General features: G+C 44.1%; 1 protein-coding gene across 5 annotated transcripts in view; it reads right to left on the reverse strand.

The window, feature by feature from the left end:
* Nucleotides 1-14,583, reverse strand: part of Ino80d (INO80 complex subunit D) — a 54,062-nt gene that overhangs the window by 35,883 nt on the left and 3,596 nt on the right. For 3 of the 5 annotated variants that reach the window (XM_051190326.1, XM_051190329.1, XM_051190327.1), the window contains exons 2-4: nt 9,592-9,693; nt 2,287-2,376; nt 1,932-2,178 (exon numbers count right to left, since the gene is read on the reverse strand). In XM_051190326.1, coding sequence (XP_051046283.1) covers nt 1,932-2,149 — 218 coding nt within the window. In that variant the 5' untranslated portion in view covers nt 2,150-2,178; nt 2,287-2,376; nt 9,592-9,693. The remainder of the gene's footprint in view (nt 1-1,931; nt 2,179-2,286; nt 2,377-9,591; nt 9,694-14,583) is intronic. The other 2 variants (XM_051190331.1, XM_051190330.1) reach the window with 2 other exon arrangements.

Raw genomic sequence — 14,583 nt, forward strand, 5'->3', positions numbered from 1 at the left:
AGCACTAGAGAGGAATAAAAGACAGGAGGGGACAGGAGTCAGTCAGTCTGCAGTTACGCTGAGGACACAATCCCCCCTTTTGGTCTGAGCCTTGGTAGAGGTGAGAACTCTCTAGTGGCTGGCTGCTTTGCTTTTCTGATCCTCAGCTTGAACACCAATATCTTTCTCTGGATTTTTATTACTCGTGCTACACCCGGCTGCTTCCGGGCATACCCTTCCGAGTCCGACCTCCAAGGCATTCCTGTAACTTGAAGAAGGTCTCCTGCTTCCAGGTAGACCATCCCTTTCAGGATGACTCCAACACCAGCTCAGCCAGATTTTCATTCTTGTTCTGTAACAATGCTCTCGGGGAGGGTAACCTGAAGCTGACCCCTTCCTCCTATCCTAGCACTGCTTGCAACCCTGGGGAGCTCTCCATTGCCATAGCCTAGGTAGGGACAAGGAGAAGAAAAAGATCTGGGAGCCTGACCTCCACTGGGGTGGAAAATAGTTCATATGCTAAGGCACAAAGCAAACCAAACAAGATCCTTAATGGAAGGTGTGATGCCCTTAATTGCCCCTGCTCAGACTCCGGCCCTGACACACCCTGCTCCAGCTGTTCTGATGAGTGTGGTGAGGATGGAGACCACAGCTGTACCAGTCGCTGCTCCATCACCAGAGCTGGCAAGGACCTGGCCCATGACAGAGTCTAGTGAGCTGGTCACTCCTCCCTCAGGCTGTAGAACTAACTGCTCACCGATGCTTTTAAAGTCTTTCTTTAGTTAGTTCTTTAGTTTAGTTTCTTTAGGCTTAGTTCTGTGTGCTCAGTATCTGGGCCTCGGCCAAGAAGCATCCACATATTATATGTGGTGACTAGTGCGGTACATCAGCCTTAGGCAGGGGATCCAGAAAGACACCAGTCTCTGTGGCTAGAGCCTGAAGAACAGGAAAAGGTATACCAAGAGATGAGAGCAGAGTCTCTCAGGCCTGGGGCAGGATGTTTGGGGCAGTGCTGTTGCACAGAACTGTTAGCTACAGGACGGGGCCACGAACACTGGGAGCTGTGGAGCTCTTTGCTAAGGCACCGAAGTGCTTAATTTTCAGTGTAAGCGACCACCTAGGAGAAATGCTTATCATGGTGGACAGCACCAGCTTAAAAATGAGACTTCCCCCTTTATTTCCAGACCAGACTCTCCAATGACTAAACTAGACTTCCAAGCCTCCAGAGTGAGTGTTTTGTTCTCTGACACTCTGTAACATTATTCTGTGACCTGTAAGATTATAAGGATTCGGTTTTTTTTTTTTTCCTGATTCTAAAAAAAAAAAATATGGTTAAATGAAATTTGAGAATGCTAGAAAAATAGAGGATAGCTAAAGTATGTTTTAAAAGTAAAATTATAATTTCGTAAACATGATGCATGTGAGACTTTTTCACCATAGAAGGCCATGCTAGAAAACTATCAATCATGATTTATATATCTGTTATGAAGCAAATCTAATGAAAGTTCCAATATTTTAAATTCTTTTCCAACAAATACATCTCCCAAACAGGCACTTTTTCCAAAACCCAAATTAATCTGATGGCAGCACTTAGCTAGGCCCTATGCTGTGGCAGCCAGTGAGCAGAGAGACCAACAGCTCCTTTGGTGGCCGCACACCAAACAGAGCAGCACTACAAAGTTAGCAGCAATTTTTTTTTTGGGTGGGGGAGAAAGAGGGGTATCCTGTCTTATAGAAGTCTAGGAGATCAATAAAAGAAAATACCCAAACATACTTTAAAATGCCCTAAAATGTACCATTCCATTTAAAAGAAACTGTTCTTTCTTATCCTCATAAGTACTCCAAAGTATACTTGGTCAGTCCCAGGATTCGAGATTGAAATTTAAGACACGGAAAAGAAACAATATCCAAAACTGCTAATGACCCATGCACGGCCCCAAGATGGCTCTTACCTACGATCCTCTGATTTGGGAATGGGGTTGGTGCAGCGCTGGCTGTTATACTTGGCCACATATTCACATTGCTTGAAGGGGGCAGTCTTGTCTTCCAGAACGTGTCTGATACAGAAAGCGTAGCCGTTGAGTCGCCGCTGCTTGCACAGTTTGGGGCTATATGAGCACAAGGGCTTATTGTCAACCTCAGAGAAGTGTATATGTTTCCCTTCATACATCACGTGACTCTATTCCTTGTGAACATCAGCTAAAAGGCCACCACAAAAAAGAAACCCAAATGATAAACAAATCAGAGAATGTAAGGCAGACTCAAGTAGAGAATTTCACTGAGGGACTTGTGGCCTCTCAGTCATACCTGATTTTAAATCTTCTGCACCACAGCAATGAGAAGAGAGCCCAGGGGACCACAGTTTGGAATGCTCTCAATCAAGAGGAAGCAGATTGTCTACAAAACATCAAAGGCCTTGTTAACACAGAGATAAACAAAACGAACTCACCCAGAACATAAAATATTTCCATGCTAATGTGATGGAATAGCTAGAATCTAATGTTCCAAGGATGAGCTCCAAAAGGAAAACTCACCCTCCAAACTTGAAGCAAATCCCATTACTCTGTGACTAACTCAAAGTGGCTTCCAGCAAGTTAACTCCCAGCACTTGGGTGGTGGCAGAAGACAGACAAGGAGTGCCAGGTCATCCTTAGCTACACAGTAAGTCCGAGTCAACCTGGACCACATTAGACTCTGCCTCAAAGTAGGGGCAGGGGGAAAGTAGGGGCTGGAGAGATGGCTCAGCAGTTAATAGCACTGGCTGCTTTTCCAGAGAACTTCTTGAGATCAAGTACTAGTTACTCAACCACATTTACACCATTTAATTCAGTGCTCAATAGTCAACTATAAGTACTAATCATGGTTTGGATTTTTTGATCCAAGATTCCCTAAGAAAACGAAGAGAGAAATTACATGGTATCTGCTACACAAGTACATACAAAAACCAACTGTAGCACTTATTTAACATTATATAGTCTATAACAACAAGCTGAACTTAATTTATGAGGTCAGAGTCTTACTGAGCTGCCTGAACCTCAACTCTATCCCAAAGTCACCCAAATGGGGGATGACACAGCTTAGACATTTGTTTTTGAAAAAGTCAAGAAATACCCTTCCTTTAAGAACTTGAATATGGGGGCATGGACATGCCTTTAATCCTAGCACTCCAAGAAGAAGAGGCAGGAGGATCTCAAGGCCAGCCTGGTCTACAGAGCGAGTTCCAGGTCAGCCAAGGTACACAGTGTAACCCTGTCTCAAAACTCAATATGGCCCAGCACTCAGGAGGCAGAGGCAAGCGGATGTCTGTGAGTTCAAGGCCAGCCTGGTCTATAGAGCGAATTCCAGGACAGGCTGGAATTCTGCCACAGACATGTGTCCCTCCCTAGCTCTGGTCTCTTCCTTCCAGCTTGTTTCTGGTGCTGGGGATTAAACCCTGGCCTTGCACATGCTGAGCCTTCGCTTGACAACCACTGCACGCTCTGGCAGCTTTCTCTTTTCTTTTGAGACAGGCTCTTATAACCGTGAACTTCTGACCCGCCTGTGTCCTTCTTCAGACTGCTGAGACTTTAGGCATATCTCACCATGCTTGTTTTTGTGCGGTGCTGGGGACTAAACCCAGGGCTTAGCCAGCACTCTACCACCCCAATCTCCAATTCCATATTGAGGTTTTATTTTTGTTTGTTTGTTTGTTTGTTTTGTTTTTCGAAACAGGGTTTCTTTGTGGCTTTGGAGTCTGTCCTGGAATTAGCTCTTGTAGACCAGGAAGGAGATCCACTGTTTTTAAAAAAGAGTTACCATTGGGGCTGGCGAGATGGCTCAGAGGGTAAAGACACTAGTCACCAAGCCCAAGGACTTGAGTTGCATCCCTAGAACCCACATAAGGGAAAAAACAGACTCCTGCAAGTTGTCCTCTGGCATCCACATACATAGTGGCATGAATGCATGTACACATGTACCCACTTGCAAACACACACACACACACACACACACACACACACTAAATCTAAGTTTTGTTTTAATTATTCAAAAATACCTTAGCCAGGAAGTGGTGACACACACCTTTAATTCTAGGACTCAGGAGGCAGAGGCAAGCCAGCCAGGTCTACAGAGCTAGTGCTAGGGCAGCCAAGGCTGCATAGAGAAACCCTGCCTCGAAAAAACAAGTGTGTGTGTACACATATATGTATATATCTTACATATAAGTTAGGTTTGTTTTAGTTATTTACGTGGCCAAGATGATGGGTCAGTGGATAAAGACCCTGCTACAGGAATCTGAAGACCTGAGTTTGAATCCCCAGAAAAGCCACACACCTATCATGTCAACACTCCTACTGGGAGATGAGGTGGAGACAGGAGAAACCTTGGGATCTCTTAACCCAGCTAACTGGGGCACAGAGGGAAAGGGGAAACAGAGAGACCCTGTCTCAAATTAGGTAGAAGGTGAGGACCTACACCTGAGGCCACCCTGTGTCACACATGCACCCGGAGTATGCACTTGCATTCGCTCACAGGGATGTGCACACGACTGTGCACACCTACACGCACACATGCACAAAGAAATGAAAACAAAAAGGCCTGAGCCACTGCAGCCCACTTCCTTTCAAACACCGGTTTTTGGGGGTTTGGGGGTCAGAAGAGGGTGTCAGATCTGATGGACCTGGAATTAAGATGGCTATGAAACACCATGTAGGTGCTGGGACAGAACCTGAGTCCTCCGCAAGAGCAACCAGAGCTCTTAATCCCTGAGCCTTCAAAAACCAAGGTGGGGAGAGGTGGGGGTTGGTTTGGTTTTGTTGTTTTTTAAGTTTTTCCCTCGTTAATTCCACTGGCATCTTCAGTTACTTCAGCTAGTTTACTGCAGTTCCCACCTGTCATCCTCTCTGGGCTGGCCTGAAACTGTGCACCCCAGAGTAGTGGCTTCACACTCATGCAATCCTCCTGCCTCAGCCTCCCAAGCACTAGGATTACAGGGTGGTCCCCCACACCTGGCTCACTAGTCTTTCTCAGAGACTTCTTTGTGCCTGTCATCCACTGCTTTAAAAGCAGCTTTCATAGCCAGATGTGGTGATTCACTCCTTTAGTCCCAGCACTTTGGAGGCAGAGGCAGGAAGATCTCTGTGAGTCCGTGGCCAGCCAGGTCTCCATACTGAGTTCCAAGACAGCCATGGCTACATACTGACACCCTGTCTAGAAAAAAACAAAACAAAACAAACAGCAAGAAAACCAACAACAACAAAAAGAAAGTGACTTTCAATTCTACAATGAGGAGATTATTCTTTATTTTGAACTCTCAGACACCAGGCCATCCTTATTGTCTGTTGTCTTTATTATTTCTTGAGCTTTTTATCTCATCTTTTCTCCATTTTCAGAAGAGCAACATCTCACTTCCACCTCCTACCACAGGGAACTATTTGATAACAATTTTCACCTTCCCGCTGTCTCTGGAAGTGTACATCACAAATCCTCTTCCCTGGAGGCTAGCTAGTTTCCACAAGCTCCCACATGATAGAGGTTGGGAAAAAGCAAACTTGGCCTTTATTTTTCTTCAGTTGACAAAAATAATCAGCTATTGGCTCCTTGCTGCCAGTCTCCTCCAATTCTGACTGAATGTCTTGCAAAATGGAAGGGCAGCAGGTCATAATGAATCCTTACCCTCCTGTCTATGAGCTCAACAAGCAGACCCGACTGTTCACTGCAAGCATGAGGTCTATTGGTTTTGTCCACAGGCTCTACTGCCCCCTGGTGGAGAGCTGCTGCCCTCACAGTGCCTAAGGGGGAAATCCCTCTGGACCTCTGCTCATCCTGGTTCAGAAACTGCACTGCAGACACTGACTCACGCTGCCTAGTTGTGATACAGTGGCAGTCGGTACACTCGGAGTTCCTTTGGGATTTCTTCAGCTGCTCTAAAGAAGGGAAACCTAGATGTAAGTGCACTACCATAGTTAACCACAAACAGCTTTAGACAATTCTAGGCCAGAAGTGGCAGCACATGCCTACCCTAGCACTTGGGAGGCAAAGGCAGACAATCTCTGAATCTGAGGCCTACTGGGACTACATAGCAAGTTTCTGGACAGTCAGGGCTATACAGTGAGACCTGCCTCAAAAAAAGACAAGTCAGGAAGCAGAGGCAAGTGGATCTCTGTGAGTTTGAGGCCAGCCTGAACTACAGAGAGAGTTCCAGGACAGCCAGCCAGAGCTAAATAGAAAAACTCTGTCTTACTGGGCAGTGGTGGCCCATGCCTTTAATCCCAGCACTCAGGAGGCAGAGGAAGGCAGATCTCTGTGAGTACTAGACCAGCCTGGTCTACAGAGTGACTTCCTGGATAGCCAGGGCTGTTTTACAGAGAAGCCCTGTCTCAGAGAGAGAGAGAGAGAAAAAAAAAAATCTGTGTAGTAAAATACACCTCAATGGGAACAGTGAGTGGGCTCAGCAGATGAAAAAGTACTTGGGGCTGCCAAGCCCTTCCACATGACGTCAACCCCCAGGGCCTCACACAATCAAAACCATAAAATATTCATCATGTAAACATTTATTTACAACACACTTACTTTTATAATAAATATCTGTTTTCTAGTTTATCTTGTTTTGTTTTGCTTTTTGAGAAAGGGACACAGATAGCCCAATCTGGCCTGGAACTCTGGAACTCTCTATGTAATCAAGGATGGCCTTGAACTTCTGATCCTCCTGTGTCTCCTTCCCAAGTAGTGGGAGTACAATGTGTGTGTGTGTGTGTGTGTGTGTGTGTGTGTGTGCGCGCGCGCGCATGTGAGTACAGGTGCTGTGAAGACCAAAGTGGAGCTCATACAGCTAGAGTATAGCATGTGTGAGCTACTCAATATCAGTACTGAAAACTAAACCCAGTCCTCTACAAGCACAGCACATAATTTTAACTGCTGAGCCATCTCTTCGGCCTTACTAACCCATCTTTTAAAATACAGTTCAGGCATCAGACAAGGTGTCACATGCCTTTAATATCCACACTCAGGAGTCAGATACAAAAGCATTTCTGGAAGTTCAAGGCCAGCTTAGTCTACACTGGAATTTCTAGGCCAGCCAGGACTACATAGTGAGACCCTGTCTCAAAAACAAACTAGCTGGGTGTTGGTAGCACACGCCTTTAATTCCAGCACTCGGGAGGCAGAGGCAGGCAGATGTCTGTGAATTGGAGACCAGTTTGGTCTACAAGAGCTAATTCCAGGACAGGCTCCAAAGCCAGAGAAATACTGTCTCGAAAAACCAACCAACAAACAAACAAACCTCAGCACACAAATCCCCAGCTGAGTGGGTGTCTGCGCATCAGAAGTACTTTGGTGTGGTCTAGTGTGGAAACACATCACAATCTCTTTGTAAACTTTGTAAACTCTTGTCCTCTTACTTCCTAGAAAACAAGCTCCCAAAGGGCTAAGTTTCCTGAGCATTATCAAATTTCAATTAGTTCATGCTTAATGCAGAGACTTCTATAAAACTCTGTAGTTTTGTGTACACAAGATGTGTGTGTGTGTGTGTGTGTGTGTGTGTGTGTGTGTGTGTGTGTGTATGCACATGTTGTAACACATGGCACAGCATGTACATGGAGGTCAGACTGGCATCAGTTTTCCATGCACTTCATGCCTCAGGCCAGCTAGCTGCAGACTCCTGGAGGAGGCTCCTGTCTCGACTCCCACCTCGCCATGGAGTATTTGGATGGCAGTTACATAGCACCAAGTCTGTATTTAACATGGGTTCCAGGAACCCAAAAGCAGGCCTTCAAGTTCGCACTTCCTACCGTCATCTCCCCAGCCCCAAACACAGAATCTTAATTGAAACTGAATGGATTTAAATGGATTCTAAACAAATAATAACTCGTATTATTCACTACATCTGTCTGGGGAGGGGGGGCACATGTGTACCACAGCACGAATGTAGAGTCAGAGGACAACCAGGATTCTGATCTCTCCTTCCAACATGTGGACCCAGGGGTCCTTGGGCTTGGCAGCAAACACCTTTACCTGCTGAGCTATCTCTTCAGCCCACTAACAGTAACTTTCTTAACTTTCTTTTTCTTTTCTTTTTTTTTTTTTTTTTTTTTTTTTTTTGGTAACAGCCCTGGAACTCACTCTGTAGAACAGGCTGGCCTTGAACTCAGAGATTCCCCCTGCCTCTGCCTCCCAAATGCTAGGTTTAGAGGAATGCTGGGTTTCAAGATAAGCATATGTGCCACCACCGCCCGGCTAATAGGAACACAATCCCAGATTGTCTCCTCAAAGTGTCTAACATGTACATCTATTATTAAATAATCCCCTCTTTGTACTTTTGAGATTCGAGTCCAGGGCCTTATCTATGACAGGCCAGGAGAGGAACACTGAACTATACTCCTGAATCTTAAAAAATTCTTAAAAGGCATTAAATTAGTACTTCACAAAGTCTATACAAGTATTTCCATATATATGTATGTGTGTGTACATATGTTATGTATACATATATACATATATATGTATTTGTAATTTATTTTTATTAAATGTGCATTGGTGTTCTGCCTGCATGTATGCCTCTGACAGGGTGTCAGGTTCCCTGGAACTGGAGTTACAGACAGTTGTAAGAGGCCATGTGGGTGCTGGAAATTGAACCCATGCTCTGGAAGAACAGTCAGAGCTCTTAACTGCTGAGCCTTCTCTCCAGCCTCTACAATTATTTCCTACAGCTATAGTCAAATACCAGGAGAAAGTTGCACAAACTGGAAGCTTTATAGTTTTGAAGGGTTGGGGAAGTGTAATTTGGTGGCATAATACTTGCCTGAATTCAATCCCAGCATCACAAAGGCAGGATGGAGTGGTAGATACTATTGGATTTTCTAATTCATGATGGCAAAAGGCTAACACTAAGCTCTATTGTTTAATACAAGACAAAAAAAACACATCTTTAAAAGGCTGAGGTGGGGGGGACTGTGGTGGCGCACGCCTTTCATCCCAACCCTGGGGAGGCAGCAGCAGATCTCTGAGTTCAAGGGCAGCCTGGTCTACAAAGCCACTTCCAGTGTAGCCAGGGCTACACAGAGACCCTGTCTCGAAAAAACAAAACAACAAAATAAGAACTTAGTTTCCTGCTTCAGACTTCAAACTATTAGGTTTTCATTTACTTGATCTTTCAGAAAAGAATTTGAAGGGCTGAAGAGATGGCTTAGCAGTTAAAAGCACTGGCTGTTCCTCCAGAGGACCCAGGTTCGATTCCAAGCATCCACATGGCAGCTCTCAAACTGCCTATAACACCAGTTTCAGGGGCTCTGACACCTTCAGACAGACAGACATGTAAAATACCAGTACACATTAAAGAAATTTTAAAAATAAATTAAATTATTAATAATTTATAAGAATTAGAATATACTAATTTTTAAATCCTAAAGTCCACATATCAATGTAAAATACAGTAAAATTTGACTAAAGATGAAAATATATCAACAGATATGGCTAAAAGAGAAAACCACCCCTCTCCCAAAACTATAAAGTCATATTCAAGTAAGCCAAAATAATTTAAAAAGAAATAAGTGTTTAAAAAATACCTGGTCCAAGACTCCTCAAAAGGCAAGTATACAAATAAATTCACATTATGAATTTAAAGTAATTCAATGGCCTTACCTGACTTGTGAGAAAGGTTAAGGACAGTTTATGCAGGAGAGAGATCACTCATTGCCTCTGGGAAGACCAGGGATGTGGCACAAATCTGGTCAATTTTCTCATCTGTAAAGGGAAGATAATTGTATGTACCTCATTGAGTTGCTTAGTAGAATTAAATTAGGTATTTCAAGAACCCATGCCTAGCATGGTACCCAGCACATAGTAATCACTTAACGTTAACTACTATTAGAAGCAGTAAGTGGTAGTTTATTAGTATTATCATTTTCATCTCCAAATCTGCAGGGCTAAAATGCCCTCTTCCAGCTGCTAGTGGTTTCATGAATGGTACAGTGTAATTCTCCACTAATTCATGACCTCCTACCTCCTTGGGGCTAGAGTTACAGAATATACTGAGAAATTTCTCCTGAGATCCACATTAAAAATCTACATTTAAAAAATGTTTTCTGCATATGTAAAGAGCACTTAGGCATTGATTTCCTTCTGACAGAAAACACTAACAGAGGTCAGACTTGGTGGCATATATGCCTTTAACCTCAGCACTTACCAAAAGGCAGAGGCAGGTGCATCTCTGATTTAAAGCCAGTCTGGTCTATATGGTAAATTCCAGGGCTCACGAAAACACACACACACACACACACACACACACACACACACACACACACACACACACACACAACTGAACTGGTTAGAAGATCAATCAGCTCAGGTTAATAATTCTTTACAACAAGCGCTTACTAAATCCCTGTCAATGACATGACTGATGACTGATGACAGAAAATCCTACACTGCAGGACCAGAAAGGAGAAACTGTAAGTTGTGGCTACACTCAGACTCTAGTGTTCCAAGAATCTGAAACTAAGCTCTTCTGCTACTGAATCCATTCACTTTTCCCATTCTTGAATCCTCTGGAGCTTGTGACACCCGGTTTCCCCCTCTCTCAATAATCTCTCTCCTGGCCTCAGTCAGTAGCCCCCACACCCAGCAGGCACTACGGGCATGTCTTTTGATTTTACTTTATAGCAGCCCATGATGAAAGGCCTACAGTCAGGCAGAAGTGGCCCATAGGCAGACTTCATCAAACTTTGCTCTTCTGAAGGCTCCAACTCAAACAAGTCTCAGCAAGTTACTGAATTTAAAAAAGAAGAAGACCTTACAGGGTGTGGTGGCTCACACCTGTAATCTCAACACTAGGGAGGTTGAGGCAGGAGAAATTCACCAGAATTCAAGGCTGTGAATTCCGGGTCAGCTAGAACTAGAGATACTATCTCAAAAAGGAAAGAGATGGGTGGGAAGGTGGTTGCAAGTTCAAGGCCACCCTGAGCTGTATCATGAGACCTTTCCTCAACACAGCAAAGAAACTACAAATTGAAATCCAGTCCTACATCCAGGCCTTCCAAGTTTTCTGAACTTAAATTTTCTGACCAAATTTAGTTTTTTCAGGTCAGCACCTGGTTGAAATTTCTAAACATTCAAGACTGAGTGTGTGGTATAATCTATTCCATCTGTAAAGTCACTAAGTTACACACAAAATATAAGTCACACAAGCATTTCCAGAGCAGTCATGGTCATTTCTAATGTATGTCTGACTCCAGATTTCAAACCAGTGTGCAAACTGTCCATGTACACAAATCCATTTCTACTTCCTGACAGTCACTACCATCTGCCTCGTCCTACCACTCGGTGGCCCTCTCAGGATGCCTCCCACCCCACCTGCCCCTCCGTGAAGCCACCCTCCTGAGGCCCTTTGCCCTCCAAGCAGCCTCTGCCACCTCTAGCTCACAGCCACCTCAATTCAAACCCTCCACACTGTCTTCTGGGAAGCATCCAGACTTGCACCCCCTTTATTTTACCTACTCTTCAGACAACTCCAATCCACTTTAAGTAATGTACTTGGCCAAAGACCCTCGGGATCACTTGTAAGTTTTTTCCTTATCCCAGCAACAGACTTGAGTCTCCAGCTACTACTTACACCACCATTCCCCATGGCCCAAGGCCACAGAAGGATCACAATTTACAACACAGAACACTTTATTGTCCCTAGGCATTTATTCATACTTGCAGGTCCCACCTCCTGAAATACCTAATTCCTCCCATTTGCTTAGAGCAGAAACCGAGGCCAGAGTAGAAAAATAGGATTCCCACCCCCAGGATAACCCATTCAATGTTGTAAATGCCAATTTTCTAAGGGTTCTACTCCACCAGACTAAAGTTCTATGATTGTGGGGGATGGGGAACAGAGGCGGGGAAGAGGGGCTACCTAGAGCCACAGCTTGGTTGCTTGTTGCTTGGTAGCATGCTAGCCAACAATGCTAGGAGTCCTGGGTTCAATAACCAATAAGAAGACTTAATAAATAATGGTGCACGCCTAAAACTCTGGAGGTTCAAAAGTTTAAGGTAAATACTTCCTTCAGGAGACTTTTTTGTATTGTCAGGGTAGGAGCTGACACAAGACAGTTCATCTTGCTAAAGGAATGAATGAACCCTGGAGTCAATGACTCCTGTCGCCTTCTCAGGTCACTCCAGAGTAAACCTACCAAGGCCTCAAACTACTCGGGCCTTCAAAACCACAAGGGAACACTAATTAATCTTCAGGGCAGTCAGGCATGGAGGATGTCAAGTTCAAATTCACTTTGGTAGTACAGATTGTAAGGCCCTGGGTTCAACAGACAGTACCAAAAAAAAAAAAAAAAAAAAAAAGAGCAAATCAAACTCCCATGCTCCTAAAAGTGCAGAGCCTCATCTTCCACAGCTACACGGCAACACAGGTAAGATCAGTGCTTATTTCACTGAAGAAAAAACTGAGACTATTTTTGTTTCTATGAGACAATGCCGCGCTCTGGCCCAGGCTGGCCTAAACTCTCTATACAGCTCAACTGACATCAAACTCAGCCTCCCAAGTATGGAGATTACAGATGAGCTTGAAGCTAAGATTAATAAAATCAACTTTAAATTTTTTTTGTATTGTATTTATTTATTTTGTTTTTTGAGACAGGGTTTCTCTGTAGCTTTGGAGCCTGTCCTAGAACTAGCTCCTGTAGACCAGGCTCGCCTTGAACTCAGAGATCTGCCTGCCTCTCCCAAGTGCTGGGAATAAAGGCTAAATGTTTTTATTTCTAATCATGAGATTTTGTGTGGTCTGTGTGTGTTTACATACCTCGAAGGAGTGTCTGAGCCCCAGGATCTGGAGTTACAGTCATGAGCCACCAAATACAGATACTGAGAACAGAACCTGGGTCCTCTAGGAGACAAGCATGTGCTCTTAACCACTGACCCATCTCTCCAGCCCCGCTTTTATTTTTGATGTGTCTATGTGTGGATATATGAATGTGTGAGTGCTGGCATTCTTGTAGTCCACAACAGGGTATCAGATCATCTGGAGCAGGCAGTTGTGAGCTACCCAATGTGGGTGCTGGGGAGGAAACTTGAGTTTATGGAAGAGCAGCCAATGCTGTCTCTTCAGCCTGCCTTCTAAAAGAATAGTTGTTATTATTTTATTATTTTAAAAGGTCCCTCCTCCCATGGAGTCCTAGAACTCACTCTGTAGACCAGGCTGGCTTCAAATGCAGAGATCCACCTGCCTCTGCCTCCCTAAGATTAAAAGTGTGTGCCACTATTTCCCGACTTAGACTTTATTTTGAATTCGTTTTAGGGGATGCCAAGGTAAAAGCACCTGATGCCAACCCTGGCAGTCTGAGTTCAATCCCTGGGACCCACTCAGTGGAATCAGAAAACTGGACCCCTACTTGACTCCTGCAAGTTGTCCTCTGACCCCCACATGCATGCTGTGGCATAAACACAAACACACACAAACATAAACAAAAGATTAATTTTAATTGTAAGGTGTAAAATCCCTAGTATTAAAGACCAATTTGACTCTAAAGCCCAAACTTTTTTTGGGTGGGGGGATTCAGGGTTTCTCTATATTGCTTTGGAGCCTGTTCTGGAACTAGCTCTGTACACCATGCTGGCCTTGAACTCATTGCGATCCACCTGCCTCCACCTCCCAGAGTGCTGGAATTAAAGGTGTGCACTACCAGTAAAGCCCAAACTTTTAACCACTACAAAAGTACACAAGTGTTACCTTCAGGGTTCTCAAACTCATGCTTATGCTGTAGGCACATTCAGAAAAAAACAGAAAGGCAATAAAAAGTTATCTTCCTGAGTGGGATAGATAGGTATATTCTCCAAATATAGTATGAGTATGTATTATTTTTAGTAAGAAAAAAGCAAACAAGATGTTACTTAGATGGCATTACTAAAGGACACAGGGTAGGCTAGAAGAAACATCTAATCCTTACTTATAGCAAAGAATTTGTCTTCTCTGTCCTGTGAAAGAAATCAAAGGTTAAGAAGAAATGGAATCAAAGGAGGCCACAACCCCAAGCCAGCCCAACCATGTATATATAACTGGATGACAACATGATACAGAGATCTCAGCACAAAAAGTGGTAGGTTTTACTGACAGGAATGGGGGGGGGGGGTTTACTATATAGCCAGGCTGGCCTTGAAATTGAGATCCTTTGGTCCTGGAATACAGGCATCCACTACCATCCCTGGCTAAGAATTAGTTTTAAGAGTAAATTACAGCTGGGATGATAGCCCACATCCCTAAGGCCAGCACTTACATGCAGGAAGATCACTGTGAGGCAATGGCCAGCCTAATCTAAGTAGTGAGTCCCAGGCTCCAAAATAAATATGAATGAACAAGGTAAACCACACTGAGAGAGTTAGAACCAAGTGGTCTTCCGAACTTAATCGGGGAAGAAAATGCAGGACGCCTAACATTTTTGTTTGTTTGTTTGTTTGTTTTTTTGCTTTTCCAGACAAGGTCTCTCTGCATTGTTTTAGAGCCTGTCCTGGAACTCACAGAGATCTGCCTGCCTCTGCCTCTGGAGCCTTGAATTAAAGGCATGCACCACCAACAGCAAGCAAGGCCTCACATTTTAACCTAAGTTTCTCCCAAATCTCAAAATGACCAAGAGCACTGTCAAA

Source organism: Phodopus roborovskii, unplaced genomic scaffold, assembly GCF_943737965.1.
Source record: "Phodopus roborovskii unplaced genomic scaffold, PHOROB, whole genome shotgun sequence".
In the NCBI taxonomy this organism is placed as follows: domain Eukaryota; kingdom Metazoa; phylum Chordata; class Mammalia; order Rodentia; family Cricetidae; genus Phodopus; species Phodopus roborovskii.